Source organism: Zootoca vivipara, chromosome 17 (genome assembly GCF_963506605.1).
Source record: "Zootoca vivipara chromosome 17, rZooViv1.1, whole genome shotgun sequence".
Classification (NCBI taxonomy): domain Eukaryota; kingdom Metazoa; phylum Chordata; class Lepidosauria; order Squamata; family Lacertidae; genus Zootoca; species Zootoca vivipara.
In genome coordinates, this window is record NC_083292.1 from 29,554,379 (window position 1) to 29,568,650 (window position 14,272).

General features: G+C 43.8%; 2 protein-coding genes across 2 annotated transcripts; both read left to right on the forward strand.

Moving 5' to 3' along the window:
• The first annotated feature begins 1,331 nt into the window (after positions 1 to 1,331).
• LOC118076114 (serum amyloid P-component-like) lies at positions 1,332 to 7,373 on the forward strand. The gene is made up of 3 exons (XM_060269847.1): positions 1,332 to 2,771; positions 5,940 to 6,039; positions 6,411 to 7,373. The coding sequence occupies exons 1-3, from the start codon at positions 2,689 to 2,691 to the stop codon at positions 7,062 to 7,064; spliced, it is 837 nt and encodes a 278-aa protein (XP_060125830.1). The 5' UTR covers positions 1,332 to 2,688; the 3' UTR covers positions 7,065 to 7,373.
• A 1,168-nt stretch (positions 7,374 to 8,541) lies between these two features.
• Positions 8,542 to 13,437, forward strand: LOC118076528 (mucosal pentraxin). Its single transcript, XM_035099359.2, has 2 exons — positions 8,542 to 8,753; positions 11,191 to 13,437. The coding sequence occupies exons 1-2, from the start codon at positions 8,690 to 8,692 to the stop codon at positions 11,805 to 11,807; spliced, it is 681 nt and encodes a 226-aa protein (XP_034955250.1). The 5' UTR covers positions 8,542 to 8,689; the 3' UTR covers positions 11,808 to 13,437.
• Positions 13,438 to 14,272: the final 835 nt, after the last annotated feature.

Genomic DNA, 14,272 nt, shown 5'->3' on the forward strand with positions numbered 1-14,272 from the left:
AGGGATGGCGAGAAGATTAAAACAATTCACTGGAAAAAGTATCAAATGAAGCAGAACTGCAGTGTGTATACTGGCAAGTCACCAGAGAGCTCTGTTTCTCAAAGAATGACGTATTTTTGCAATGAAATTTCCCCTAACATAATGCATTCCTGTATTTATTTATTTTTAACTAATAAATGCATTTACATGCAGACTTTACCCTAGAGCAGGTGTGGGGAAACTTTGGCCCTTCACTTGTTTCTGAACTACAATTCCCATTATCCCTAGCAAGTATGGCCAATAGCTAGGCATGATGGGAGCCGTAGTTCAGCAACCTCTGGAGGGCCAAAGGTTCCCCACACATGCCTTAGCACATGCCACACAGGACGTGGCAGGGTAACCGCATTGCAAAATTCAGAGTACAAATTTCACAGGATGTCTGGGTTTGGGTTCACATATAGTTTAGGAAAGCGGGAATTAATTATGTTTGTCTTTAAATGTGAACTGAATTGGATTTCTGTCCCTTCCCTAAGTTGGAGGGTGAATGTAGGGAGCCTCCCACAGTCTTGGAGGCTTCCTGCATATTTCAGGTGTTCCAGAGAGGCAAAGCCACCTGGTTTGCTCAGAAGGAAGGTGTTAAACCAAGCAAAGGTCTGGTGAATAATAATAATAATAATAATAATTTTATTTATACCCCGCCCTTCCCATTCATGACTGGGCTCAGGGCGGCTAACAACAAGAATATCAAAGCAAGCATAAAAGAAACAATTCAATTAAAATGCAGATTAAATACAATGTTAAAAATCAATTTTAAAATTAGGAATCTACAAGTGCAACCTCATTTAAATATCTGTAGGATAAAGCCTTAGGGGAGGGTAACACCGGGGTCAGACTGAGTCAGTCCAAAGTCCAAGCGGAACAGCTCCGTCTTGCAGGCCCTACAAAAAGATGACAACTCCCGCTGGGCCCTAGTGTCCTGAGAGAGAGCATTCCACCAGGTCGGGGCTAGTACTGAGAAGGCCCTGGTCCTGGCCGAGGCCAGTCTAACCACCTTGTGACTCGGGATCTCCAGTATGTTATTATTTGTGGACCTTAATGTCCTCTGCGGGGCATACCGGGAGAGGCGGTCCTGTAGGTACGAGGGTCCTAAGCCGCATAAGTGGTGAATGCTAAGAAACTTGCCTGGGGAGAATCCAAGGGCCAGGCAAAGATTCCTGGGGGGCCACATCTGGTCCTTGGGCCTGAGACCTCTCACCCCTGCCCTAGCATCCAAAGGGCAGAACATCATCATAAAAGCACAGAAGTAAATGCCAGAGGTGCTCTTGTGGATTAAGGGGGCAGTAATCTTGATTGTTCTGTAAGATTATCCCTATGATAGGAAATACACTTTAATAAACTTGCCTCTAATCTTTTCAGCAGCCTTGGCAGGCATAAAAAGCCACCTGAGAAGCAACATTTACCAGAATGGGCAACCGACCTTCTGGACATGTGTTTCATAAGAACAGGTGCCAGGTAGAAATCAGCGGCCAAGAAGATGGAGTCTCAAGGAGGTTGCCAACACACACCCTGGAAGGAGACACGAGAGACAAGTGGTGGTGGTCCTATTAAACATATCATTTGTGCTCATATTAAACATAGCAGATAGAAGATTTGCCAAAAACCCCACCTAATTGTGTAACTATGGTGGGTTTGAATTAACGCCTAAGAGGGAAGTATCCCTCAATCCCCTGGGCATATGAAAAACTGTGTTCCATGGCTCAGCGGCCAAGAACGATGGGAAAACTCTCTCTCCTTGCTCAGAGAACCCAATATGTTCACCCAGACCCATCGGCCAGGATTCACCAAGATGCACATGCCAGGTCCGAAGGACACCCCAAGCTGAAGGCTGTAGAAGGGGACAGGCTCAAGGCTCAAAACCTGCATAAAGCTGGAGAAAACAAATTTCAACATTTTGTGCCAAATAGCTCACAATGTATGGGAAATAATATAACAATTCAAAAAACAGATTCAGGTAGGTAGCCGTGTTGGTCTGTCATAGTCATAATAAATAACAAGATGAAAGATTAAAAAAAATTATGAAAAGATGGTCCAAAAAGAGCTCCCTTAAGTCTTTTTGTCTTAAGACAGACTTTAAAAGACTCTAAATTCTTTTTATTTTGGAAATAATTCCAGTAGCATAGATTCACAAATCACACCATATTGATAATAAAAAAATGCATCCTTGGATCCTTTTAAAAGTCTAAAGGGTGTGCCTCCCCCATTTTTTTCAAGCAAAGAACTGTATCACAAAATTCTGAGAGTTCAGATACATTATTTCATTCAGTGTGATTTCTCCACATTGAATTTTTCAGAAAACCTACCGTATTTCTACCTGTAAATTCTGTATCCCACAAGGTTGTCTGGAAAGCCTCCCGCCATCTGTGTGGGCTAAGAGGGATCATTTTCATACTGGCAGGGTTTTGCTTTTTTAAAAACCCAGCTGACAACTGATACCACGTTTGGGATGGGAAAAAATATTTCCATCTATTTCATGGATTATCCCCCTGCAAATCCCTTGCTGTGCACCTATAAATACCAGAGAGACTCTCCAGTAGCTCCAAATCGGTGATCAGCTTCAACCAGGGAGGAGGTCTCCAAGGTAGATCTGATCGTTTCGCGGAGATCCATTTCATCCTCCCTCCAGGCCCCTCCCACCGAGCAGCCAGCAGCATGGAGATCTTCCATCCCTTTCTCCTCATCCTTGCTGGCCTGCTGGGATCTCTTGCCCAGGAAGGTGGGTGCCATGTTGAGCTGTAAAAGCAACCCAGGGGTGTGAGCTGGAAGGCTGGGGCACATTCGTGAAAGTGACTTTAGAGGAGATAAGACAAATTCATGGTGTAGGATGGGGCTATCAAGGGCTATTAGGCATGACATATGGAAACAAAGAATTGCAGCAAGGAGTGCAGCTTTTCACAATTCCAACTCCTTCTTTCCACCCTTTCCACCATCCCTTTAAAAAAAAAAGCTTTTCTGTTTCTGAGTTGTTCTGTGTTCTGTTCTGCTTCCACCTGTGATTCAGGTTCTGAGTCTTTTTGTGTTCCCCATAATCTTTTATGGGGAATATAAAAGCAGCTATCACTCCCTCCCCCTTTTGACAGAAGCAGATGGAATTTGCAGGTAATCGTTCCAGACAATACTTTCTACTATTTGAAATATAGATGTTTTCAAAACTTGTGCTGTCTCTTAATCGGAATCAGTTTGTCTCCCTTTTCTATGATACTCTCGACTGGAGATATTCAAACCAGAATAGAAAATCACCACCTATTAACTGTTTTATTTCTTCTTATGACCGAAAAAAGTCATCATATACCTAATTAAACTATGGAATTTGCTCCCACGAGAAGTAATGATGACTTCCAGCAGCAGCAGCAGCAGCAATTTTATTATTTATACCCCACCCATCTAGCTGGGTTTCCAGGAGGGCTTTAAAAGAGAAGTAGATGAATTCATGGGGAATGGCTATTGTCAGGCCTGAGGAGGAATGGTGGGAACCGAGAAGAGGAGGACAGTATAGATTTAGAACAGTGGTTTGCAGAAGGTCATTGTTCAGAGGCTGCAGAGGAGAAGAGCTGGGAAATATTGGGGGAGCAGCAGGAAGAAGCAGCACCAGGGGAGAGACAGCTAACACACTCAGTGTCTCTTGAAAGCATTCCCTCCCCTCCCCTCCCAGAACCAGGTGTGCCTTGAGGGTAGTAGAACAGAAAGCTCAGAGGCAGAAAGCACAGATAAGCTGGTGCAGTAGTGATGTAGAATAGGAGGGACTGAGGGGGTGGGACTTTACTTGGAGCAACATCATTATCTAAGAGAGATCGCATTCATTCGTCTCTCTCTGTGAATGTTGAATAAACTACTCGGTAAGAACTCTTCTGGTTTTTCTGCTTCTTGGCATCCCACCGCGAGAGAGATAGGATTCCCTGAAGCCTTGACAGCTATCAATGGCTACAAACCATGATGGCTTTGTCCTATCTCCACTGTTGGAGGTAGTCTGCCTTTGTTTTGTTTTTTAATCAACATTTTTATTAGGTTTTCCAATTTAAACATCTACTTAATTCTCAAATTATACAAATTATGCAAATATCAATTAAACAATTAATCCAGATCTTCTGCCAAATTATACAAATTTAAAATTGACTTCCCATGCTTCAGACTCAGAAAGCTATGACCTCCTCCTGTCACTGCTTTCTAATCAATAATATCCAGATCTTATCCAATAATCTATTAAAATCCTTTCATCTTCTTTCAGGCCCCTGAGTTTTCTCAGGCAAGCGAATTTGACCAACATATAAGTTTCTGTGTGAATTTGTGCCTATGATTCCTCTGTAAGTTAACGCTGTCTCTTCGCACGCTGGCAGCTTGCCAGGTCTGTGCAGCAATCCAAAGATCCTTCTCTCTCAGCCAGCAGCAGCCATCTTTAAGCAGTCCCCATAAATCAGATCTTTACGCTCCTATAATAATAATACCTGCCAAGTTCCTGCCTGAAAAATAAGGGATCGGACCGGAAGTAGCAGACTGGAAGTAGCGCTGCCGCCATTTTGGAACTGGGCGGAGCATGCTCAGAAGCGACTTTTGATGCTGCTCTGCCCTGTTCCAAAATGGCCGCCCCACCAGAAGTCGCGCTGCAGCCATTTTGGAACTGGGCAGAGCAGCATCAAAAGTCGCTTCTGAGCATGCTCCGTCCAGTTCCAAAATGGCCACCGTGCCAGAATAAACCAGGGAAAAACAAAAAAATCTGTTTTTTCAGCTGGGAACAGCTGGAAAAACGGGGGTTTCCCGGGGAATACAGGAGACTTGGCAGCTATGATAATAATTCGCTCCAGATCGCTTCTCGAGATAGCCTTTTCAGGGGGAGAATTGCCAAGTCAAACCTATAAAAACATATCCAATGTCTTATTTATGGCTCTCTCTCCCCCTTTGACTAATCTCGCGCCGGCGTGGTCTCTCTGTGTCCGACTCTGAATTAAAGCTGCGTCATAACTCAAAAGTTTCTCGACAAGTTTCCAGCTGCTAATAATACAGTTTCTCTTTGATGACCATGATTTGAGGAGTCTTTAACCACATTCCAGGCAATTCCAATAGTGCTTACTTTGATTATTTATGTTTTCAATTCCCACAGCATATATATTCAAAGGACCATATTAATTCAATAAATTTCAACTTTCTCATCTCGCTTGCTTTGTAAATACTATTTTCGGTTCTTTAGGTGGGAGGTTGTTAAGTGCAAATATAATAAAGCGAAGCTATAAAGTTCTCGCTCCCCCTTTCAGTTCCGTCAAATACATACATTTCTTGTTGGTTACATTCCTCTGTCATCTTTTGTTTTCTCTTTTTTTAAAAAGCAATTTATTAGATTTTCCAATTAAAACACATTAAAAAAGATTAAACAAACAAACATTACAAAAACAATCACACACATACATACATCTTTTTTAACAATTCTCTCCCATCTTAAACAGTGCTCCACCGAGCTTGACTTCCCTCCCTCCCCTCATTTGGTTTTCTATTCAGTTCTTATCTCGCAGTTCCTTTATACTTCCCATTTAATGTCAATTCGTAGGATTTATTTCAGTCCTGCAGGTGTCTTTAAGCTTCTACAGTTCTTTTCCATATAGTCCACAAATTTACTCCAGTCTCTTTGGAACCTTGCTTCCCCCTGGTTCCGAATCCTGCTAGTCAGTCTCGCTAATTCTGCATAGTCTATCATTTTTGTCTGCCACTCTTCAATCGTCGGTAAGTCCTGAGTTTTCCATTTTGGGGCTAACAGTGTCCTAGCCGTGGTTGTCGCATACAAGAATAATATATTGTCCTCATCTTTTGTTTTCTCAGTGGCAGAGTTTAGCAGAATAAACCTTCTTTCCTTGTCTGAAGCATGTCCGTGACTTAGTCCAATCTTTCTCTTATCATGGAGCCTGTTTCGCTCGTAGAAATGGCGTTCGGGGGATCCGAATTCCCACGGGGGCTTTTCACCCAGAGCCCCCCATCTTCCCCCTTCCCAAGGTCGGAGATGGTAGCGGGCCACTGCGGGTGAGACTGCACCCCCCCATACCCTGAGGGGGCTTCGGGAGCCTGCATACTCCCCTTGGCAGCCTCGTAAATCAGCCCGTGAGATCGGAGAGGTGGAATCTATCAGCCATTTTCTAGTGCACCCTCAAGTCTGCCTTTGAATGCCAGTTGCTGGGAATCACAAGTACAGAGTGTGTCGTTGAGCTCATGACATGCGTGTGAGCTTCTCATTGGTTGACCACTGCAAGTACATGATGTTGAACCGGATGTGGCCAACATCCAGACATCCTTCAGATGAGGCACATGGAGAATACAGAGCCTAGCGTGAATAATGGCACCGTCTTGACGCCATACTAATCCTTGGGGGACAAAATGCCTGCTCCTTTTAATCTGTTGTCTTCCTCCACCCCCCAGATCTTGAAAGGAAGGTCTTCATATTCCCGGAATCATCGGACACCAGCCACGTGGTTCTGAAGGCCACCTCACAGCAGCCTTTGACCAGCTTCACCATCTGCCTGAGATCCTACACCGACATGACCCGCGCTCACACCCTATTCTCTTACGCCACCAAGACGAGCGACAACGAGATCGTGGTCTTCAAATCCAAAACCAACGAGTACAGCCTTTATGTGGGGACTGCCGATGTGATTTTCTTCTTCCCAGAAAAGCTGGTTTCAGAACCTAGCTGGGAGCAGATCTGTATGAGTTGGGAATCTGAGACAGGATTAGTGGAGTTCTGGCTCGATGGGCAACCTTTCCCCCGAAACGGTATGATGAAAGGTCATGTTATAAGTCCAGAGGCATCGATTGTCCTGGGGCAAGATCAGGATTCCTTTGGGGGTGGCTTTGATATCAACCAGTCCTTTGTAGGGGAGCTCACAGATGTGTACATGTGGGACCGGGTGCTGTCTGGGGACGAAATGTGCCTTGTGTGGGGCAACCATGTTCCTTCCAACCCAATAATTAACTGGAGATCGTTAAATTATGTCATGAGAGGCTACACCGTTCTTAAGCCCTCCTTGTTTTCCAACTGTAGAGCTGAGTAGGCTTTGAAAACAGATGGAGAGTCTTTAAAAAAAAATTACAAGGGGGTGGACTAAATGATCCTTAGGGTCCCTTCCAACTCTACGATTCTATGCTTCTTTGATTGAAACCTCCAACAGGGCAATAGACACTGTTAGTTGCATTGATTTCAATTCTTTCTGCCAGAATGAGGAGTTCTGTGAAACCCACAAGCTGCCGTTTCCGTTTATTCCTCCAATAAAAGATTAACTCATACGTCTGTTGTATCCTTCAGCAGTTTCTGCCTTCAACAACAACCTTCGGAGGGGAGACTTGAGTTTGTTTCTTCCAAAGTCCGTGTATGTGTGTGTGTGTGTGTGTGTGTGTGTGTGTGTGTGTGTGTGTGTATCGCTTTTAAAGCTGATTCTACCTGATTCACACTTTCCAAAACAATGCATGAACTGTCACACAGCCATCCTGCCAATTCCACACTGCTCTGAACCTTGCAATGCCATGTCATGTGTACAGCCAACATGTGCAGATACTGGGGGTGAAGTGTGCATACAAATGCGCATATTAGTGAAAAGCAGCTTACAAAATGCCTTATTTCTATCAGGGAAAATTCTTTTTGCAAAATTGTGCATATTAGGCAAAATTGCCTAGAAAAGTGTGTCTATTAGGAGAAATTTGCACTAAAAAGGTGATACATTTGGGTGATACTTTTTTCTAATAATGATGATTATGATAATAATAATAATAATAATACTGTAATAATAATAATAAAGCAAATGAGCGTGTGAAGAACTGAAGTTAAGATTGGGAAAAGGAGAAAATATAGAAATCAATACACTGGCAGATTTACCCGTCTCTAGAGACGTGGGGGGTGGGGGTGCTGATTAATCGGGGGGCATTTCGTTGCCCTTGTAGTTTGACTTGGGGAAGGGGAACAGCAACTCAACTCATCTTTTTTTGGCCCCAGCACAGAATGGCTAAGCACCTCTACCATAAACCACTTGACATCATTTTATGTGTTCACAAATATTTGGACAGTAATCTAAAGTCTGTGAAACTGGGCCTGCAGGATGGTATGTCGTTCCCCCCCCCCACGCAGGAAAGGTGGAACCAGGTGTTAAATCAACCACACCTTTTTTTTTTTTAAAGTGTATTTTATTGATTTTCAAGAATCACATTTCAGCTGCTCTTTCACGCCAAACAAAAACCAAGTAAAAAGGAGTACGGTCTCCTCGTTTGCATAAAGCAATTACAAGTCTACACCATGGTATATAAACACATCTAAATTCTCTCTGTAGCGATTCATGCGTCATCAAAGGTTCTATTCAGGAAGCCGACTTCCTGGCCTAAGTAAGAAACATAAACCAGGTTGTCTCAAGTTTGAAATCAATGCCTTTCTGAAAATGTTCTTGCTTTTGAACTCCTTTGTGAAAAACATCCCCCTTTGGACTCCTTTGTGAAAAATTGAAAGCAAGGAAACGCCAGTTGCCAGTTCTTAGGTAATCTTTCCAGAAGAGGATTTGCCAAAACATTTCCCTTCATGCCCCTCAAGCGCATATTTGGGACAGAATTTGAAGCTCTCAGTTGAGAACCGATCTCTTGAAGAGCCTGTTATCTTGACACCCTCTTGCCTCTCTTCGTTCTGCAGTCAGGCAAGATGGAGAAAGCGTTCCTCTCCCTTCTTGTCCTCGTGAGGGTCTTGGGGTCTTTTGGCCAGCAAGGTGGGTGACAACCTCAGTTGCATTGGTGTGTGTTTGTGTGTGAAAAAGTGTGTGTGTGTGGGGGGGAGGGCTTCTGTAGCACAGTCTCGCACATACAAAACCTTTTTTTAAAAAGGATTTTAGATTTCTGACACAACACCTTCATTCTTTGTTTATTTAAAGGGATGGGTTGAATCTAGAAGAGGGGTGTTGTTGTTTTTTAAGGAGGAAGAAGAAGAGTTTGGATTTGATATCTGGCTTTATCACTACCCCAAGGAGTCTCAAAGTGGCTAACATTCTCCTTTCCCTTCCTCTCCCACAACAAACACTCTGTGAGGTGAGTGGGGCTGAGAGACTTCAAAGAAGTGTGACTAGCTCAAGGTCACCCAGCAGCTGCATGTGGAGGAGTGGAGACGCGAACCCGGTTCCCCAGATTATGAGTCTACCACTCTTAACCACTACGCCATACTGGCTCAGTGGCGGTTGATGATCCCACTGCAAAATTCTGTTGCTTCAACCCTCTTGGAGCCAGGGGTGGAGGAAGCTGCTCAGGCACCTGGGGTGGCGCACCCAGGGGTGGGGCAAGCCGCCGATAGGGGCGGGGTGCACCACAGGGCCTCCGGAGTCTGCCTGTCTCCTCCCACTCAGCTGCCCTACAGCTTGGAGGAGGGGGGCATTGGGGGGGATCATTAGGGCGGTGTGGAGCCTGTGCGTACCCAAGCCACCGTGTCTCTCCCAGGAGAGACGCTTGGCTTGGGCATGCTACAGGCCTCACGGTGAGTGCTGCCTGGCATTTTCTCACCCTGCATTGGTGACACACGGGGTGGACCGCACCCACCACACCCCCTTCCTTCACCCCTGCTTGGAGCCCCCTTCCTCATGGAGATGAAATCAGGGAAATGAAGGACTTCTGCAAAGGAGGCATGGCGGCTGCTGCTGCTGCTGCTGATGGTGACACTTGAAAGTTTGGGGAAAATTCTTAGGGAAGGCAGCCTCAGGGCTTGCAGAACCTAGAACAGGTGAGATGCAGAGAGAGACGAGTATCTCCTGCTGCCTTTGATGCGAAGGAAGGCAGAAAGTTTTGATAAGAAAGTTGTGACATTTTCTCTCTCTCTCTCTGTTTGGGACTATTGCAGTTATTAATATTGCACAGCATGAAGCAATTGGATGCATAAAAGCTGACTCCTTTCGGAATAAAAATTGCCCAGGCTCATAATTAAGATTCAAAGCTTTACTCACCAGAACCTCTTCAAAACAGGCACAAAACTATCAACAACACATTCTAGAAAGTTGTATAAAGCACATGCATATCCAAGCATAGGTTCTTCTTCCTAAATATATAACTTAATTATGACCAGAGCGGAAATCAGTGCTTTGCCTCTCCCATAGCCTGCATCCAGCCTAAGGCCATGCAGCTCCAGAGAAGGCCTTTTATCACGTCCTTCTTTCACTGTGCCAGGGAACAAAAGGCAAAGGCGGCTTCCTTTCAAAATGGCGAATTTGCAATTGAGCACTTTAATCTAAGGTTAAACACTCATGTGAAGGATGATGGTTTAATTTCCTGAAATTAATAAAATTAATAAAATAGGAATGTTTGCTTATGTTGGGTTACTGTGTCTTTTTCACATGGGGCTTTTAAATCTGGCAGAGGCTTTCATGTGATTGGCTGACTGTGAGTCACATGAGAGTGGCATTCCATTCTGTTGTGACTGTTATGCCTATAACTGTCATTTTTAACTGTTTCTCTCTCTCTCTCTGAGAGAGGCTACTCAGGATAATGCTGTGGGCAGTGTGTGAGCTGGTGTGATCTATCTGAAGTGAAACAGACAGAGGAAGATTCCTAAATGTTAATAAGGATAAACGTGTGCAGGGGCTAGATTGTAAATATATTCTTCTCAGCTATATGTTTATGACAGTAAAGTTATTTTTGAATATAAAGAGTCTTTATATACTGTCTTTACAAAGAAGTTTTCAATCACTCAGAATAGTTATTTAGCTTCCTAGTTGTAAGCTACTCTGCAAATTATCAAAATTTACACCCACACCCACACAGGCTAGCAGAGAACATCGGTAGTTAATTATCAACAGGTTATACCTCAGAGAGAGCTTCAGTACAGTCATACCTCAGCTCCCGAATGCCTTGGGAGTGAAACGTTTCAGCTCCCGAGTGATCGAAAACCGGAAGTGAGTGTTCCGGTTTTCGAACGTTCTTTTGGAAGCTGAACGTCCGACAGGGCTTCCGCGGCTTCCAATCAGAAGCCGCACTTTGGATTTCGAACGTTTTTGAAGTCGAACGGAGTTCCGGAACGGATTCTGTTCGACTTTCGAGGTACGACCTTCAAAGGAATAGTTCAACGTGAAACCCTTAGCAACATACATACAGGCATTCTCCAATTCAGTGTGCAATTAAACAATTATATATAACGTGGCATCCTTAATTCTCCTCCTCTCACCTCAGGTTCGGGCCTCGCTGGGAAGCAGCTAGTTTTTCCACAGGCATCGAACTCTGCCCACGTGGTTCTGAAGGCCGCCCCGAAGGGGCCCTTGACCAGCTTCACCCTCTGCCTGGCCCACTTCACGGACCTCAACCGCCCCCACACCTTCTTCTCTTACGCCACCCGGGGAAGTTTCAACGAGATCATCCTCCTCAAAGAAAGAAACGACAAGTACGGATTTGCAGTAGGGAATGAAGCCGTGACCTTCACGGATCTGGAACAAAAATCGCTTGGCAGGGAGAACTTGTGTGCGACTTGGGATTCTGCCACCGGTTTAGCAGAGTTGTGGGTGAATTCAAAGCGGATGCCCCGCAAGGGCCTAAGGAGAGGGTACTCCATAAGTGGGGTGCCGTCCATCGTGCTCGGTCAAGAGCAAGACACTATGGGGGGCGGCTTTGACATAAACGATTGCTTTGTGGGGGAGCTGCAGGATGTGAGAATGTGGGACCGGGTTCTCTCCAGTGAAGAGCTGCAGCTTGCTTGCAGAAACCTAGACGTTCCTGGCGACCACGTGTTCGACTGGAAAACAGTCGATTATGAAATCAAGGGTTATGTTATTGTTAACCCCGTGGCCTACTGAGGCAGGGGTTACCTGAAATACAAGATGCTGGTCTAAGAAAAGGTCTCTCTGTGTGTGACTTTTCTTTACTTAGCTATTCCTGTGTTGATCTCTGAAGCTTGCTGCAGATTTTGTTTTTTTGGGTGTGTGTGTGTGTGTGTTGTAAAATTCAATGAAATGTGAATTTCAAATGATACCTGCATCTCGGTTCCTGAATTGTTCTGTGAAGTGCAGTTAGGGTAATACAAACCAGACCAAATTTCAAACTCCAACTGAAGTATCCCCTTGGGTGTGGGAGGAGGTTTAAGGGAAGTCTTTTCCTGGGAAAGATTGTGTAACAATTGGCAGCTGGGGACGTTTCTAAATGAAACTTGGCAGAATCAGAAAAAGGTCACAAAAATCAGATGTAATCTTTTCTGGAGAAAGAAGAATTGACAAGAGGTTTGCATTCCTTATATTACCACTGCACCACCTTTGTGGGAGGGCGGGGTATAAATACCGGTAAAATTATTATTATTATTATTATTATTATTATTATTATTATTATTATTATTGAGATTTTGCAGCCCCATGACTTCTCCTGAGCATGTTGGGCGCCTCATAAATAAGAAGACGTAGGGGAAAGAATGTGAGATGTGATACATAAGTAGCAGTCAAGTACAACATTCCTTGTTTTCCTAGAGTGGACATGCAAGGGAATGTTTGGTCCAGTTAGTTGAAAACTTCCTGTTTCCTCCTGACTGGGACTTACTTCCTTTTGCATGTGACTAGAGGTGGGCGTGACCTTACCTGCCCAGGTAACAAAAGGGCAAGGCACACAGCACACTCTCTTCTTCGCCTCTCTTCTCCATCTTGCTTTCGTTGTGTAAGCTGCAGTGGCTGCCAGTCTGCAGTCACTGGAATTACCACCCCACCCACCCAAAATATGGGGTAGATCCACATGTATATACTTTGTAACTAAGTCTGCCTTCAGGGATCCAACAGTGCACTGATGTGAGTAAACTTCTTTTATATACTTTACACAAGATTGTGGCGTGCTTATTCTTTTAAGAGGGATATAAGGGGACTTACCAGGAACCTAATATTGAGAGGCTTAAACAAGTCTGCAACCAGCTGTCTGCTGTGCATTAATTTTTTTTTAAAAAAATAAATTCTTTATTGTTTTAATAATTTAAAATACAAAAACAAGAATAAAGGAAAAAAGATACACCCAAAAAATACATAAAGAAGAAGAAGAAAAAATAACAAAAAGCAAAATACAACCATAAAAACGCTTCCAATTATTTAGTCTGTAATTTGTGTTTTCATTATTTTATCGCACAGTTGTAACTATCTACTTGCCGTTTCATTTCTTATTATTTATACCAGGTTCAGCCTAGATCTATTAGGATTTCAGGTATACCATTATTCGTTAAATATTCTTCAAACATCCTCCATTCCTTCTGTGTTTTTTGTCTCATTTGTCCTCTTATTCTTCCTGTTGTTTTTGCCAACTGTAGGTATTCTAACATTAAAGTTTGCTAATCTGTTATGCTGGGTAAACTTTTACTTTTCCAATTTCTAGCCACTAAGACTCTTGCTGCAACTATCCCATGTCCTTTTTGTTGTTTTAATGTCTTCTGGTATTATATTTAATAAAAATATTTCTGGTTTTTCCCCTAAACGTATATTTTAACAGTTTCTTAAGTTCTTCATAGATTACATTCCAATATTTACATATGTTGGGACAGCTCCACCACCTATGTATAAAAGACCCCTTTTCTCCATTACACCTCCAGCACACAGAGGATTTGCTCTTATACAGCTTGGCAAGTTTCTCAGGCATTTGCTACCACCTGTACATCATCTTTAATATATTCTCTCTTAAATTGTAGCAGGCGGTAAATTTCATATCCACCCTCCACAGTCTTTCCCAGGGGTCAGCAAACTTTTTCAGCAAGGCGCCGGTCCACTGTCCCTCAGTCCTTATGGGGGACCAGACTATATTTTGGGAAAAAATATGAACGAATTCCTATGCCCCACAAAAAACCCAGAGATGCATTTTAAATAAAAGGACACATTCTACTCATGTAAAAACATGCAGATTCCCGGACCATCCGCGGGCCAGATTTAGAAGGCGATTGGGCCGCATCCAGCCCCCGGGCCTTAGTCTGGGGACCCCTGGTCTTTCCCATTTAAAGGGGGGTATAAACTCTGCTAAGTAAAGGAACTTGCTAGCGCAAGTTAGGAAAGTTATTAATAAACAATATATTAATAAACAATATTAATATCAGGGAAATCAGCCCTGAGTGCTCACTGGAAGGACAGATCCTGAAGCTGAGGCTCCAATACTTTGGCCACCTCATGAGAAGAGAAGACTCCCTGGAAAAGACCCTGATGTTGGGAAAGATGGAGGGCACAAGGAGAAGGGGACGACAGAGGACGAGATGGTTGGACAGTGTTCTCAAAGCCACCAACATGAGTCTGACCAAATTGCAGGAGGCAGT

Coding starts and splice junctions, on each gene's coding strand:
- LOC118076528 (XM_035099359.2), top strand. CDS start 8,690: ATGGAGAAAGCGTTCCTCTCCCTTCTTGTCCTCGTGAGGGTCTTGGGG. Junction 8,754..11,190: donor GGGGTCTTTTGGCCAGCAAG/GTGGGTGACAAC, acceptor CTCTCACCTCAG/GTTCGGGCCTCGCTGGGAAG.
- LOC118076114 (XM_060269847.1), top strand. CDS start 2,689: ATGGAGATCTTCCATCCCTTTCTCCTCATCCTTGCTGGCCTGCTGGGA. Junction 2,772..5,939: donor GGTGGGTGCCATGTTGAGCT/GTAAAAGCAACC, acceptor TTTCGCTCGTAG/AAATGGCGTTCGGGGGATCC. Junction 6,040..6,410: donor ATGGTAGCGGGCCACTGCGG/GTGAGACTGCAC, acceptor TCCTTTTAATCT/GTTGTCTTCCTCCACCCCCC.